Below are 16,763 nucleotides of genomic sequence, written 5' to 3' on the forward strand. Positions count from 1 at the left end.
TTTTTCTGTTTTAAGTTATTGACATTTGTTTGTTTGACCTAACTTTCCTTTTCTGTTTTAACTAGGTCTTAGTTTTTTTTTTATATATACATCATGTAATTTACTCTTTAATACACAAGTGAATAAGAATTTTTGTGTATTTTATTTTCTCTACTTTTCTCTTTTTTACGCTTAAGTCATTGACTCTTTTTCATGTGTAATTAGGGTTCATCAAAACCTCTCTTTTTCCATTGCATGCAATTACATGTTTTCCATTGAAGCACCACATCAGACAAAGAATATTCATCTTCATTAAATGTAATACCCTCTTTATTATAATTTTTGTCTCCTTTTTTCACTCTCTCATGGAGAGTAAATTATCTAGATATTATACATGTCTATAAATATCATTTTATGAGCCGTGAAAAAGTTTTCTCTAAATGGAACATGACTCGATTTACAACCATAAAGTTCTGTCAATTCTTCGTAAAAGAAATCTATTCACTCTGATAACTCAGACGACTACAACTCATTTTCGGCAAGAACAATTAGGCTGAAGGTTCTGATAATTAAATTGATAAACAGAACCAAATTCTGATTTCATAGAATACACAACTTTCTCTTCTAAAGAAAACACAATCTGATATGAATCGATGAAACAAAGCAATACATGTAAGCTGGTGATTTTTATTGATGAAGCAAGCAAAGACAGAAGATTCAGTCAGTGTTCTTCCTTCTTTATTCATTGACTATTGTTTGGCCTAAGTTGTTTCTTTTGAAGGGTTGTTTTTGTTGAGGTAGTTCTTGGCAAGTTCAGCAATGGTTGCCAGTGACTGCACAGAGACAAATGAGGCATTGGAGGCATGCTCTTCCTTTACTTCATACTCTATGCTAGATTTTATTATGCTTGATTCTTCACCTTTCTCTATCACTTCCAAACGAACCCTAAACAGAGTGAATCCTAACTCCAAGTACCCTCCTTCAACCACCTCTGTTTCCTTTATGCGTTTCTCATTATCAACCTTAGTGAACTTCTCCTTGTACCCACTTGGCCCAGCCACACCTATAACAAATCAGTGTCACACCACATTAAATCTTCATTAACACCTTCATATGCATACATCTTCATCTATTTCTATTTTTATAAAATAGAACTCAAATGAACAAAAGAGAAAAAGAAAAGTAAAGATATGAAAATGAATATCTCTTCTATTCTTCAATTGAAATCAAAACAAATAGTTCGAATATATACTAACAGTACACTCATTCTAGAACAGCACACTCATTCTAGATCTAGTTAAACAGAGAATGAAAAACAAAAAGTTAATTGATAAATACTAGAATTAGAATCGACAAAGAGAGACAAAATAAAAGTTATTCACCTTTACAAATAAAAACAACTAAGAATTAGAAAAGACGTAGTTTCTATAACTTTTGTATTCATATCCTTTAATAATTTGCGATAAGAGATCTTATGCAAATTCAAGAATTAAGATGGTGAGAATAAAGAAAGAGATGAAGGACCTGAAGCAAAAGTTAATTTGAGGACAGTGCCAACCCCTCCATCTCCTTCAATTAGCTCCACATTATCAAACAGTTGTGGAAGCTCTTTGGCAACAAATTGGCCTAATCGAAGGGTACCAAACAGATCCCATGCCTCACTGGCTGGGACGTGCAGCTCCAGTTCATGCTCAAGTTGACCCTGCATCTTCAATCTTTATGCTATGTTTCTGATTTCAACCCTTTTAATTTGATTTTCCAGTTTTCAGTATCACCCTTTTGAGCTAGTTTTGAAGGTGTGGTGGTGTATGTGAAGACAAAGTGTGCAGGCTTAGAATCTCAGATAATGTTGGCTCTTTGATTCCATTTCTGCCATGATTTTTTTTTAACCCTACACATTTGTTTGTCTGGTTTAGCAGTATTTGCAGGCCAAAGGGATACCATTCTTCCAATAATTTATATTAAAATAATATGATTAAAATATTGAATTGTGTGGATGTGTTTTCTTAAACTACATTGACAATCATCCATATATTCTCATCAGATTGATCTTAAACACCAACAAGAACAGATTTTATGACAGCAACTTTTACAAATTTCATGTCACAGTAAACAAATATGTAGACAGATAAATAAAGAAGCTACTATGTCAGCAAATACAGAATTAATCCAAGAAATAATGTAAGTGATGGATATGAGATACTCACTGTTCAAATTTAAAATACAAACATCTTATGTTCTATGTTTTGGAAGCAAATTATCAGGATGATAAAATGTTTAGGGATTCAGAAAATATAGAAAAGATGAATGAATTAATATAATTTGATGTTAATAAGATGCAAGTTTACTGCAAAAAGATAAAAAGCTGATAGCATGTTCACACTAGTCTTAAGTAAGAGGTGAAGAGACACTATGGAAACACAACAAACATGAGTGTTATGAGAAATAGACAAATGTTTTCATCTACTACATTTTGGTATTTATTGCCTTACAAAATAGAAAATGAGAAAGTAGATTTAGATTTTTCTTTTTTAGGAATGAGAATGCACTAGGAGATTATAATCCCTGCATTTTCTTAAAGATTGGAGAACACCTCATACTTCTCTTTTTATATATATATTTTATAAAAAAAATTTACTGTCTAGGTTGAATTGTCAAAAGGACGAAAGATTGATGAAAAGTGAAACTAAAATGAATAAATAAGAAAATAAGAAAACATTGTAACAAAATCAATAAATGAGCCAAACATATACAGTGTGTTTAATAATGATTACAATGTTACAGTGTATTTAATAATGATTACAATGGGTAAAGAGTAAAAGCCTAATTATATTAAAAGTTTAAGAGAGTAATATAAATATATGATTAACTTAAGAGGTAAGTAGAGTGATTTTTACCTGATAATTAAATATACTAATTTTAACTTTATCATTGGAGTTTCTTGCAGGTACATACTCGTCTGAGAGTTGATCCGAACTTAGAAGCCGAAAGCTGAATAAGACCAAACTCGTCAAGTGAGACCCTATATCACACACCTAAGAACCAACCCAAGCCCAAATCAGTAGATCCTGTAACTGAAAGTCCAATCCAGTACCCAGAGCCCAAAAGACCGAGAAGATTAGAGGAGAAAGATTTAATTTGAAAAAAAAAATGATTTATTTAAAATAATTTTGAGAAATTTTTATTTTATTACAAACTCAATTTAACAAAATTAATAAGATTGACGAATAAATTATATTATTATATTATAATTATTTAATAAATTAATTAATATATAAAATTACATAAAATAATATAATTATAAAATATTTATTTATTATATAAATAAAATTTATATTTATAAGAAAAATATATTTAATTAAAATTTCAAATTCTTTTAAAATAATTATTTTTTTTAATATTTTATATATTTTTTATTATTTAAACAAGTTATTTTATTTAAATAAATTAATAAAATTAAATTTTTATTTATTTTTAAAATTTTTATTTTTATTTTTATTTCTTAATTTAAACTACTATTAAATTAAAAAAAATGCAATTTGTATTATTTGTAAGCTTTATATAATTTTATTTTAATTTATACTATTATCTTTTTTAATTTCAAATGCGAGAAAATATTAAAAAAATAACTAACATTCTTTGCAATTAAATAATGCCAAACATCATAAATAGTTTTTACCAAAAATGTACCTAATGCAGATATTAAGTGGAAAATGATAGTACAACTTTTTTTTTTTAAATGATAAGACTTGATGATTAGAAAATTTTAGTATAATATTTTTGTCATTCTTTTACACATTAAATATATATTTTCTCAAGAAAATGTTCTTATAATTTACCATGTTCTCAAAACACATACTATTGTGTGTGATATTTATTTATAACTATTATACCTATTTTTATATATGTATTTTAAAAGTATATACTTTGAATTTATATGAGACGAAATTTTGCAATCTTATATAATTCTTGATAAATGCAAAAAAAATATTTTCTTTAAGTACAATTTATAAAATTGAGGTTAAAAGGATATTGTTTATGCTCTACCAAAAACATCTACTTGTTTAGTAGTCTCATGTTTGCATTAAGCTTTCACTATAGTGAAAATTATACAATTTTGAAATTGTGAAAAAAAATGAAGCTCTACTTTTTTTGTTTTCAAAAAATTTAACGCATTCAATTAATTTTATATAATTATATCAATGATGTTATTGATATATAATATCTATTAGTTTTACTTTTTGTTCTTATCTCTATTAAAAAAATCCGACTTATTATTTTTTTATAAAAAAAAGTTTGTATGTAAAATAATATGGAGTGGAAAAGAAAATAAACAAAAGAGAGAAAAAAATGTTTAAATAACTCCAAAATGACCATACCCCTTTCTCTTTTTTTCTCCCAAAACAGCCTCCACCATCACATATTTCTCCAAACACCCTTTTGATTTTACCACACAAAACTGTCCTATAAAATCAACCCAATTTGGAACAAACATAGCACATGATTTATTACCTTTAATTAGATCCTTTCTTTAATTTTCTTTTTTTTATTATTTTGTTACATAATTTTCTTTACTTATCTTTATACTTATAAAAATATGAGATTCTATGATTAATATAAAATACTATTGTAGTTATTACAAAATAATAAATAATGTTTATTATTTATTTAAAAAATATGTTACATAAGATATTATTAAATGCCACTTCACATCCATTGTGGTGATAATAAGGATCTCTTTACCATTATAATTTCATTATTAAATATGTTTTATTAAAATTAATGAAAATGACTTGTAATAATTTTATAAATATCATTTATTATAAATGAAGACAAGTAAACTATTTGACAATACAAGATAACAGTCAAGTCATCTACTCAAGAACAATAGTAAAGAAAAGATAATCAGTTCAAAAATATAAAATTTAAAATATTTAATAAACAAGAAAACATTTTACTAGGAATATAATTAAAAAATGTCTAAATTTATTATGAGGTAATTAAAAGTTAATTAATAATGACTTGGTAAAATAAAATAGATGGAAGGAAAGTTTGGTTTTAGAAGAGGAGGTGATAAAATGGAGAAAGAAGATGCTAAATATGGTGAAGGAGTAAAGTGGTGGAAGCTTGGTTTCCATTTCCAATAACCATCTAACACAATTTGCGTTAGTGTGTGTTCACAATTCATCATCTTACACGTTTATCTGTCTCTGCTACGTACCATAATTAGCAATCTATTTCATTTCTTCAAACCCAAGTTTTCCTTTCACTCACACAGCACATGCAAACATCACAAGCTCTTCTTCATCAGATTAAGTCTTTCATTTCATACTTTGAAATCTAAATCAATTCCAATGGCCACTCCTGATCCAACATGTCCACCACCAATGAAGGCCACCTCCAATGGAGCATTCCAACATGAAAACCCTTTGGATTATGCCCTTCCCTTATTAATCCTTCAGATATGTCTGGTGGTGATCTTCACCAGATTCCTTGCATTCCTTCTCAAACCTCTCAGACAACCCAGAGTTATTGCAGAGGTCATTGTAAGTTTTCTTTCCATTGCACCCTTTTCTCTTCTTTCATCATTCAACAAGTGCAGTGCTTGCTTAGTTAAAACAAAAAAGTTTCCGTTGCAAATAACTAATGACAGTTTATATACTACCTTCTCCTTCAACTTATCAACTTATCAAGAAGTCTTTTAATAATAAAAATGTTACTGTGATCAATTCTAACGATATTATCTTTCGTATTTGAGGTTGGAACAAGACTTGTTGCATTCTTATCACTGTGATCAATCTCAAAACCAGGCCATGCAAATTCTTGTTATTGTAATTCATGAAAAAGTTGTAACGTGGGGTTGCATGCATCTTGTTTGAAAAATGAATGCAGGGAGGAATATTGCTTGGACCATCAGCAATTGGGCGGAATGAGAAATTTCTAAACACAATTTTCCCAAAGAAAAGCTTAACTGTGCTTGAAACTGTGGCCAATCTGGGTCTTCTGTTCTTCTTGTTTCTGGTGGGGCTTGAGCTTGACATGCGTTCTATAAGGAAAACTGGTCACAAGGCCTTAGCCATTGCCCTTGCTGGCATCTCATTGCCTTTTGTGCTTGGCATTGGAACCTCGTATGCTCTTCGAGCCACTATATCCAAAAATGTTGATCCAACCCCATTTCTTATTTTCATGGGTGTTGCCCTCTCCATCACTGCATTTCCTGTTCTTGCTCGAATCCTAGCCGAGCTCAAACTCCTCACAACTGATGCTGGTCGCATAGCAATGTCTGCAGCTGCTGTGAATGATGTTGCAGCATGGATACTACTTGCTCTTGCCATAGCTCTCTCTGGCTCTAACTCATCTCCTCTGGTTTCCTTATGGGTCATACTTTGTGCTATTGCTTTTGTCCTATTAGCCATCTTTGCCATAAAACCCTTGCTTGGAATAATGGCCAAGCGTTCCCCTGAGGGTGAACCGGTGCAAGAGATATACATATGCATCACATTGACACTAGTTCTGGCTTGCAGTTTCGTCACTGATACTATTGGCATTCATGCACTCTTTGGAGCTTTTGTGGTTGGCATAGTTATGCCCAAGGATGGTCCCTTTGCTGGGGTGTTGATCGAGAAGGTAGAGGACCTTGTGATGAGTCTCTTGTTGCCACTCTATTTTGTGTCCAGTGGGTTGAAGACTGATGTGACAACTATAAGTGGAGCACTCTCTTGGAGTATGCTAGTGCTTGTTATATTCACTGCTTGCTTTGGAAAGATCGTTGGCACATTCCTTGTGTCACTCTTGTGTAAGGTGCCTTTCAGAGAAGCCTTGGCTCTTGGGTTTCTCATGAACACCAAGGGCTTGGTGGAGCTCATTGTTCTCAACATTGGCAAGGATCGCAAGGTATCTTGTAAAATCTTGCACATAGTGTTCATTAAAACAGTTGTTTTTTTTATCAACAATAAATAAATAAAATTCCACCACAAAATTCCACCACAAGTTTCTTATCACCCAACCAACTAAATATCCAAATCCAAAGTACATTATAACATATAACACATAAGTTACATTAACATAACACAAGTTTCATAACACAAGTTTCTTATCATCAAATCAAATTACAGTTAGAAATCTAACCGACATTACAACACATCAGTCACATTAACATACACACGTAATTCTTGTAATTTATAATGGCAAGTTGGGAACTAATCAATCTTTTTTCTTGCAAAATGTGCAGGTGCTGAATGACCAGACATTTGCCATTTGTGTTTTGATGGCACTGTTCACCACTTTCATCACCACCCCAATAGTGATGGCAGTGTATAAACCAGCTCGTAGGGGATCACCTTACACGCATAAAACAGTTCAACGCAAAGATCCTGACACAGAGCTACGAGTGTTGTCATGCTTCCACAGCACCTGCAACATTCCCACCTTAATCAATCTAATAGAGTCATCCAGAGGAACCAGAAAGCGTGGAAAGATGTGTGTGTACTCCATGCACTTGATGGAACTCTCAGAGAGACCTTCAGCCATCACAATGGTTCACACTGCACGCAACAATGGCTTACCCTTTTGGAACAAAAAGCGTGATAACAGAGATCAAATGGTGATTGCATTCCAGGCTTATGGCCAACTAAGCAGTGTGGATGTTCGTCCCATGACAGCCATATCTGCCTTCAGCAACATGCATGAAGACATTTGCACCAGTGCACACCAAAAGAGAGCAGCAATCATTCTCCTCCCTTTTCACAAACACCAACACTTTGATGGGACAATGGAGTCACTGGGAAACTCATTGCGTGTGATGAATGGCAATGTGCTTAGCCATGCTCCTTGCTCTGTGGGAATTTTGGTTGATCGTGGACTTGGAGGGAAAAGCCAAGTCCAAGCTAGTGATGTTTCCTACAATGTTGTTGTGGGGTTCTTTGGAGGAAAAGATGATCGTGAAGCACTTGCATATGGGATGAGACTGGCTGAACACCCTGGAATCTCACTCACTGTTGTGAAGTTTGTGGTTGCACCAGGGAAAACATTTGCCTTTGGTGCCAAGTTGATTGGTATAACAGCCAACAGGGACAAGAAGGTGATCAATGTGGCTGAAGGGACTAGTTATGGTGAAGATAAAGTAGAGGATGAACAATTTTGGTCTGAGTTTCTGGGTGTGAAAAGCAACAGCACGGACTCAATAATGTCAGAGGAAAGGATGGTAGAAAGCAAAGAAGATGTGATAGCAGTGTTGAGGGAGAAGAATAAGAGCAATCTTATTTTGGTAGGTAGAATGCCACAAGTGGCACCTTTGGTGGACAAAAGTGATTGTCCTGAACTTGGTCCCATTGGAAGCTATTTGGCTTCTTCTGAGTTCTCCACTTCTGCATCAGTTTTAGTGTTGCAACAGTATAATCCCAAAACAGACGTTTATCCATTGGTTATGGAGGTTTCTGATTACATGGATATGCCAGACACACCAACACGTTCTCAATATTAGAGACGTGTGCATGTATAGGTAGCATCAAGTTTGTCAAGTTAAAGTTGTTTCTAGGTGTTTGTAGTATATTCTAAACCTGCATAATAGTGTACCACAAAATTTAGAATACAAGAAACATAATTTGGTGTTCAACTCAAATCTGTTTCTTTATATTTTGTTTCTGTAAAATTTTTTTATCAGAAAAAATTAAATGAATTAAAAATAAAACACTTGATAGATGTTTAGGTCCAATACCAAGAAACCTTACCATGGACTTAAACTTTTTAGGCATACATACTAAACTTACAAAACACATGGACTTAAACTTTTTAGGCATACATACCAAACTTACAAAACACATGGACTTAAACTTTTTAGGCATACATACCAAACTTACAAAAAAGATAAAACCATCACAACTCACATAAGCCCTCAAAAATAGCCTCATCTATGGACTTAAACTTTTTAGGCATAGTTTAAAAATCTTAATAAAAATAGTTGTGTTTAATTTTATGTAATATTCCCTGATAAGACAAAAATATCTTAACTTTTTAGGAGGGAATTAAAAGTTAATTAAGTCTAAATAAAATGATTTGATGACTTGGTAAAATTAGATAGATGGAAGGAAAGTTTGGTTTTAGAAAAGGATAGTAAAATTAGATAGATTGAAGGAAAGTTTGGTTTTAGAAGACGATGGAAAATTAGGTAGATGGAAGGAAAGTTTGGTTTTAGAAAAGGATAGTAAAATTACATAGATGGAAAGAAAGTTTGGTTTTAGAAGAGGATGGAAATTAGATAGATGGAAGGAAAGTTTGGTTTTAGAAAAGGATAGTAAAATTACATAGATGGAAAGAAAGTTTGGTTTTAGGTTAGGCATAACAAACTTTTCAAAGATGGAAGAGATTCACAAGGAAACTCAACTCTTAGAGTGGACTTATATAAACTCTTTCTAGCTATTTGATTAGAATGAGAAATTCCTAAACACAATTTTTTCAAAGAAAAGCTTAATTGTTCTTAAAACTGTGGCCAATCTAGGTCTTCTCTTCTTCTTGTTTCTGGTGGGGCTTGAACTTGACTACAAAACTGGTCACAAGCTGGTCACAAGGTCATTGTCATTACTAACATCTCATTGCCTTTTGTGCTTGCCATTGGAACCTCGTATGCACTTCGAGCCAGCATATCCAGAAATGTTGATCCAACCCCATTTCTTATTTTCATGAGTGTTGCCTTCTCCATCACTGCATTTCCCGTTCTTGCTCATATCCTAGCCGAGCTCAAACTCCTCACAACTGATGTTGATCGCATAGCAATGTCAGCAGCTGCTGTGAATGATGTTGCAAAATAAATACTACTTGCTCTGGCCATAGTTCTTTTGGCTCTAACTCATCCCTTCTTGTTTCCTTATGGTCATAATGCAGTGATCGAGAGGTCAACACAAAGTATGACCCATAAGGAAACAGAGGAGATGAGTTAGATCCAGAGAGAACTACGGCCAGAGCAAGTAGTATCATGCTGCAACACCATTTACGGCAGCCGCAGACATTGCTATGCAACCAGCATCAGTTGTGAGGAGTTTGAGCTCGGCTAGGATAAGAGCAAAAACGGGAAATGCAGTGATGGAGAGGGCAACACCCATGAAAATAAGAAATGGGGTTGGATAAGCATTTTTGGATATGGTGGCTCGAAGAGCATATGAGGTTCCAATGCCAAGTACAAAAGGCAATATGATGCCAGCAAGGGAAATGGCTAAGGCCTTGTGACCAGTTTTGCGTATAGAACGCATGTCAAGCTCAAGCTCCACCAAAAACAATAAGAATAGAAGACCAGATTGGCCACAGTTTCAAGCACAGTTAAGCTTTTCTTTGGGAAAACTGTGTTCAAGAGTTTCTCATTCCGCCCAATTGCTGATGGTCCAAGTAATATTCCTCCCTGCATTCATTTTCCAATACAGGATGCATGCAACCCCACCTTAGAACTTTTTCATGAATTACAACAACAAGAATTTGCATGGCCTGGTCTTGAGATTGATCACAGTGATAAAAGTGCAACAAGGCTTTTTGTTTTAACTAAGCAAGCAGTGCATTTATTGAATGATGAAAGAAGAGAAGAGAATAGAGGGGGCAATGGAAAGAAAACTTACAATGACCTCTGCAATAACTCTGGGTTGTCTAAGAGGTTTGAGAAGGAATGCAAGGAATCCGGTGAAGATCAGCACGAGACATATCTGAAGGATTAACAGGGGAAACGCATAATCCAAAGGGTTTTCATGTTTGAATGCTCCATTGGATCTCTTGATTTCTGAACAGGAAACAGAAGTTACACAAAAAGAAATTTAAGAATTTGTGTTGTTCATACCAGAGACTAGTGATAATCTTATTACGCCTTCATCATATGCATTTCAACAATTCAACTTATCAGTATAAAGAAATGTGGTTGTGTTTTGTTTGCATGTTCTTAGTTTCTTTTGTTCTTAATCAACAAAGAATGAATAAATTAAAAGGAACACTTACCCTTATACAAGTACCTCTAACTCTCTATCTAACTAACAAATTATAACCACTACAAACATCCAAAGCAGGGAAAGACATATTACAGAAAACCAGCAATGGTCCAAATCTGCATACTTATGCCTTATACAGCAGAGGAAAAAACTGAGTTGGCATCTTCCCTACCATTGTTTGTCCAAGTGCTTAGAATTCAGGTGAATGCCTTCTTCAGCACCAAAAAACACCCTGCACCACATGACAACACTGTTGCTTGGTATTCATCTCATACTTGATCCCTCAGAGTATTGCTTGAAGTCCAAGATGAGTGTAACAGGGTGGTGACAGCTGCAGAAGTTCTCATTTTCATTACAGGATTACATGTGACCAATAACAGCATAGCACCAATCGTGAACTTGGCACTTGAAGGGCCCCTGCAAAGAATGTGCTTCAATTCTTCTGCATAATTATGCAGAGTTGAATAATAATCCTCACAGCCAAGACATATTAGATGATTAACACAGAGCAGATGAAGAGGATAGCACAGTGCCACCAATAAACTGCATGTTCTTAGCTTTTAATGCAGAAACAAATATACAATCAAGTTTTATGGTTTAAATGATAATGTTTGGATTTGATGCAACTTTTTAACCCAGTTATCTAAGCAAATACTTTTTTTAAAAGGGATTTCAGAACCTAACAGTTGTCTTAATTTTTTCTAATGATCAAGAAAAATTTGTTCTTTTAAAATGATTGCAGAAGAACACCAGAAGTCAACAAAAACATATATTTTTATGAATAGAAATTATTAGATTCTTGTTTTATTTCTTTAATTATTTATTTTCATTAGAATCACGTTTGCAACTCATAATCAGAATATGTATAAAACATTCACAATGATGCTGTAACTGACATGTTTAAATGTCTTCAACTTCTATCATAGTTCTTTCAGAAATAGGCATTTTGTAATACTGTGGTATATGAATATGATAGTTCTACCACAATTTTTTCATAAGATTTAAATGTGTTTCTATATACCTTTTTCTATTTTGGTCAGAGTAAAATATTTTTAAATGATTTTAGTGTTTTTGTTTTTTTTTTATGATATATTTATTTTTGTTTTGATATTTATAATATTTTTATCCATTTTAAATAAATTAGTTCATTAAAAAATAGTAAAAACTAAAAGAAAACTATTTATATATTACAAGGAGAAAAAATAAAAAATAAAAATATTATAAAGATTAAAATAAATAAAATTTTAAAAAAAAATTTAAACAATAATTTTATAAATTTCTAAACCAAACAATATATAATATTAAAACTAAAAATATATTTAAGCCTAATTTAAATTGCACCGTATACATCACTATCACTGCAAGTCATTATACTATATTTATTTGGTATGAAAGAAACATTTTCCACTCACGTTAGTACACATTTTTTTATTTTATTTATTTATATTATATCACCCACAATCTTTTCATATTTCTAATTATTAATCTACTTTATTGTATCACTTATTTTATTTCATTTTTTTAAAAAAATGCAAATAAAACATTGAACAAATAAAACTTTTTCATCTAAAAATGGTTGTGTTGATTAAGTTGAAACTCATTCGGACCAATTTGGTAGTAAAAGAAATGTCTGATGGTTGAATTTACTAGTAAGGAATTTGAAAATCCACTTAATAGTTTGAGTAATTTGCACGAAAATGATTGATCCTTACTATAAAAAATAAAAAAATGAATCCAAAAATTCACCCTATCCACTTTTCATTATGCAGAAAGACAACACAAATATGCAGAGACAGAGATGGAATTGCTAAGCTTTTAGTCCTCTTTGTGTTAACTTCAGCACCGATTGCACTTGCATGCATGCACTGCATTATTGGAAAATCAAAATTCTTTGAATATGAAATTATTTGTTTATCTAGTATCATTTCTCATCAATGGATAACAAACAAGAGTAGAGTTTTAATATTGGAGTAAAAAAAAATAGTATGTTGAAGTGAATTTAAGTCTAAATCCGAGGTTTGTCCGAATTATTTCATGTACTTTATCGGCCCGCTGGACTACGAGTGGGTATTTTTCCAGAGGTTTTTATTGTATCAATCTACCCCTGTGTGATTCTTGTTGAAACATATACTCCTCGGGGAGAGTAGGGTGCAGGGCGGACGATTTCAAAACAGATCACCCATTCATTAGATAGAGAAGATCACCAAGATTTCGTGATTCGCTGTCGAACTTATTCCAATTCAATAAGAGATCTCAATATTATGCCTTGGAGAGGACTCGAACCTCCACGCTCTTTAGCACGAGATTTTGAGTCTCGCGTGTCTACCATTATTATGGAATATCCAACGAACACTTGTTAATACAAACTTTAAATAACTTTTATATCATATTAAAAAATGAATTTTATGATTAACTCAAGATATAAAATCAGTTCATAAGATGAAGTTTAGATCCACTTATATACTATGAAATGTTCTTATATTATAAAATATGACGATATAAAATTCCAACAAATACAATAAAATAGTCTTATAAGATCTCAAACAAATAAAATAAAAGAGGGTTAGTGGCTTTATTCATAATCATAATCATGGTCTCTGTGGTGTCTATATTTTTGAAGTAGTTCCTAAGAATATATCTGCAACAGGTGTGAGGTTATTGGTAAAATGGAACAAAATCGAAACAACTGATGTGGCAGTTTTTGAGAGTACAATGTTGCTGATATGCTTATCTCACATCATCTCCACCTAAATTTATATGCTATAAATAAATAAATAGACTTTACATCAAAAGTAGGAAAAGGAAAACAGGGAAAAAATTCAGTCTTAGGTAAATAACCATAATTAATTCCGTTACCAAAACTTCAAACTACATCTTGTTGTTCTCGGGGAAAAGATTGATCTCTGGCATAGGATTCAAATAATTAACCAGCTATGGCGGTTAGTTGCATGCCTCTTCGATCCTTACTTTCTCTCATGATTTTGTTTATACCTAAAAGGAACAGATTTAAGGGTGTCTTGTTGTAAGGTAGATGAATGATTACATATTTTTGGAATTGTGACGTTGAGGATCTGGTAAGAAATTCTAATGATTTCATGTTAGCATGTAACAATCCATGCCATTTTTTCTCTTTCTAATTTCTAACATTTTGAATGAGCTTATCGATCTCTGAGTTTCTTGTGATTTCATTCAATGTTTTTCCGTCTTTCATTCTGGGAAATATCATACAAACAGTAGCACAGTTAGAATATATGTTCTTTTCATCATTTCCTCCAGAAATCATTGCAATGTGAAAAAATAGTGAAATTAATGGAGATATGAATGTGATGTGAGGGAAATCTAGGAAATTTCATAACTTTTACTGTTCAAAATGCTAATCTATTTGTGACATGTTTGTTTAACAGGTGAGATCGGTGAAAGTGAGCAACATCTCTTCAGGTGCAACCGAGCAAGATTTGAGGGAATTTCTTACATTTCCTGGGAAAATTGAATACATTGAAATGCAAAGGTTTGTGTAGATAATATGAATGACAAGGGAATTCCCAAAAATTTGGATAGAGTATGTAATAATATCTCTCATTTTTCAGTGACAAGGGAAGTCCCCAAGTTGCTTATGTTACATTCAGTAATCCAGAGGGAGCAGAAACTGCAGTTCTTCTCTCGGTACATTCATTCTCATTGCCTTCTGTCTAATTTTGTTCTATCTAATAATTTAAATTTTACAAATCCAAATTAAAAACATGTTTCTTGAGTATTCTTATCACATTGTTTACGAAATAGTACTACCAATTCCATATTTAAATAACCTATAATGAGAACAATTTTAATTCTTTATTCATCAATGGACAATGTTAATTTTTCTATATTGTACATATTTGATCTAATCTAAGGATTTTCATTTTTTTTTTCTACATGTTGATACTTCACTATACATATTCATAAAGTATAAACAAAATATTGGTACACGATATAGATAGATGAAACAAATTGAAATATTGATGTGTCAAATGCTTACTTACAAATATGATATGCATCTCTTTCATTGTAACAGTTTCATTATTATAGTAGAGATGGCGAAATTTTAATTTGATGTTTAAGAGCTGACATGAAACCTGTGTTGGTGTCTCCAGGGAGCAGTTGTGTGTGGACAGTCTCTGAACATTGATTTGGCTAAGGACTATGCGCTGCCTGCTTCGGCTGCATCTGCAGTAACTATTCCCTCTCTTTTTTTATTGCAGAGCTACTCATTCTAATATGAGAAATTATATATTTATGACCATCATGAGTCTGAGATCCCAACTACTGTCTACATAGTAGACAGTGAAAAAAATAATTTAGATGCAGATTAACTGAGAGTTGGAACCATGGCAATCTCAGATCAAGTAACAAGTTTTCATGGGTTAAAAATTACTGAAAACCACAAAATTACGAGTGAAACTCTTTAAATAAAGTGCAACACAAATTTTTGTGACTTCATAAATTTTAACTTACTGTAAATAATGTTTTCAAGAGACTGTTAGAAAGTGATTCCCTCTTTTATTTGGTATCTGTACTATGTTGAGAACCATGTTAGAGAATTTATAGTTTAATGATTCTGAGCAGGCAGCACAACAGACTACTAACGCTGAGAGTGGGGAATCTGGTTTGAGGAAGGCAGAGGATGTTGTAACCAGCATGGTAGCCAAGGGCTTCATTTTGGGTAAAGATGCATTGAATCGAGCAAAATCCTTTGATGAGAGGCACCAGCTTTCTTCCACAGCCACAGCAAAAGTTGCTTCTTTTGACCAGAAGGTTGGTTTTACTGAAAAGATCAGTGCTGGTACAGTTATGGTGAATGACAAGGTGAAAGAAATGGATCAGAAATTTCAAGTCTCAGAGAAGACTAAATCTGCAATTTCTGTAGCTGAGCAGTCAGTGTCTAATGCTGGATCTGCCATAATGAAGAATCGGTATGTGTTGACTGGGGCTACATGGGTCACAGGTGCTTACAACAGGGTTGCTAAGGCAGCTGAGGAAGTGGGACAGAAAACTAAGGAGAAGGTTTTGGCACAGGATAATCAAGGAAAGACTGAACAAGGTAATGTCCAAACCACCAGGTCGGTACCCACCACACCTGATCAAACCTCCAAAGAAGCAACCACAGTCAATGAACCCTCAAATCCTGAACCTCAACAGGCCACCACAGTTGATCAAACCTCAAAATCTGAAACTCAGCAGGCCATCACAGTTAATGAACCCTCCAAACCTGAACCTCAAGTGGCCACCACAGTTAACGAACCCTCCAAATCTGAACCTCAAGTGGCCACCACAGTTAACGAACCCTCCAAATCTGAACCTCAAGTGGCCACCACAGTTAACGAACCCTCCAAACCTGAACCTCAACAAGCAACCAAGGATGGTCAATCTCCCAGTCCTGCAACAACTACAGCCTGATCTTATGATTTGCAAACTAGTATGTGTGAAATTCGGGTTATATTTATGAGCTTATTAGAGTATTTTTGAGAAGTTGGATGGTATATGTCGAATAACTGACTGTGTTGTAGAAATAAAATAAAACTGGAGAGCCTCAGTGTAGAATTCTTTCTGAGACTTCATGCAGTCAAATATATATACCCTATTTACCTTGTCCTGAGGAAATACGGTGGCGTCCATGTATCTTGTTTGTTACGCTAGTTATTAATAGACTAATAGTCCCATGAGGATCTCTCTCTCTCTCTCTTTCTCTCTCTATCTCTATCTCTATCTCTATCTCTGTATATATATATGCAACTATTATGACGAATTAGTAGTTTTCTAAATTAAAAATGAAAATGACAGATTAAT

At 33.1% G+C, this 16,763-nt stretch overlaps 3 protein-coding genes across 3 annotated transcripts; 2 read left to right on the forward strand and 1 right to left on the reverse strand.

Annotated features, from left to right (window-relative positions):
- Positions 1 to 527: 527 nt before the first annotated feature.
- On the reverse strand, positions 528 to 1,910 carry LOC137828770 (norbelladine synthase). Its single transcript, XM_068635456.2, has 2 exons — positions 1,504 to 1,910; positions 528 to 1,042 (listed from the first exon to the last, which is right to left on the reverse strand). Exons 1-2 carry the CDS (start codon positions 1,685 to 1,687, stop codon positions 741 to 743), a joined length of 486 nt encoding a protein of 161 aa, XP_068491557.2. The 5' UTR covers positions 1,688 to 1,910; the 3' UTR covers positions 528 to 740.
- Positions 1,911 to 5,252: 3,342 nt separating this feature from the next.
- On the forward strand, positions 5,253 to 8,567 carry LOC137822625 (cation/H(+) antiporter 19). The gene is made up of 3 exons (XM_068627543.2): positions 5,253 to 5,525; positions 5,872 to 6,873; positions 7,211 to 8,567. The coding sequence occupies exons 1-3, from the start codon at positions 5,334 to 5,336 to the stop codon at positions 8,459 to 8,461; spliced, it is 2,445 nt and encodes an 814-aa protein (XP_068483644.2). The 5' UTR covers positions 5,253 to 5,333; the 3' UTR covers positions 8,462 to 8,567.
- A 5,158-nt stretch (positions 8,568 to 13,725) lies between these two features.
- Positions 13,726 to 16,640, forward strand: LOC137821676 (binding partner of ACD11 1). The gene is made up of 5 exons (XM_068626389.2): positions 13,726 to 13,879; positions 14,345 to 14,448; positions 14,528 to 14,603; positions 15,071 to 15,148; positions 15,543 to 16,640. Exons 1-5 carry the CDS (start codon positions 13,874 to 13,876, stop codon positions 16,371 to 16,373), a joined length of 1,095 nt encoding a protein of 364 aa, XP_068482490.2. The 5' UTR covers positions 13,726 to 13,873; the 3' UTR covers positions 16,374 to 16,640.
- Positions 16,641 to 16,763: the final 123 nt, after the last annotated feature.

This window comes from Phaseolus vulgaris, chromosome 11 (assembly GCF_051622355.1).
Source record: "Phaseolus vulgaris cultivar YP4 chromosome 11, ASM5162235v1, whole genome shotgun sequence".
In the NCBI taxonomy this organism is placed as follows: Eukaryota; Viridiplantae; Streptophyta; class Magnoliopsida; order Fabales; family Fabaceae; genus Phaseolus; species Phaseolus vulgaris.

Excerpts from the sequence above, each read along its gene's own strand:
- LOC137828770 (XM_068635456.2), bottom strand. The coding sequence starts at position 1,687 with ATGCAGGGTCAACTTGAGCATGAACTGGAGCTGCACGTCCCAGCCAGT. Across the intron at positions 1,043-1,503 it reads CAAATTAACTTTTGCTTCAG|GTGTGGCTGGGCCAAGTGGG; the intron begins GTCCTTCATCTC and ends GATTTGTTATAG.
- LOC137821676 (XM_068626389.2), top strand. Across the intron at positions 14,449-14,527 it reads GAATACATTGAAATGCAAAG|TGACAAGGGAAGTCCCCAAG; the intron begins GTTTGTGTAGAT and ends CTCATTTTTCAG. Across the intron at positions 15,149-15,542 it reads CTGCTTCGGCTGCATCTGCA|GCAGCACAACAGACTACTAA; the intron begins GTAACTATTCCC and ends GATTCTGAGCAG.
- LOC137822625 (XM_068627543.2), top strand. The coding sequence starts at position 5,334 with ATGGCCACTCCTGATCCAACATGTCCACCACCAATGAAGGCCACCTCC. Across the intron at positions 5,526-5,871 it reads GAGTTATTGCAGAGGTCATT|GGAGGAATATTGCTTGGACC; the intron begins GTAAGTTTTCTT and ends AAATGAATGCAG. Across the intron at positions 6,874-7,210 it reads ACATTGGCAAGGATCGCAAG|GTGCTGAATGACCAGACATT; the intron begins GTATCTTGTAAA and ends CAAAATGTGCAG.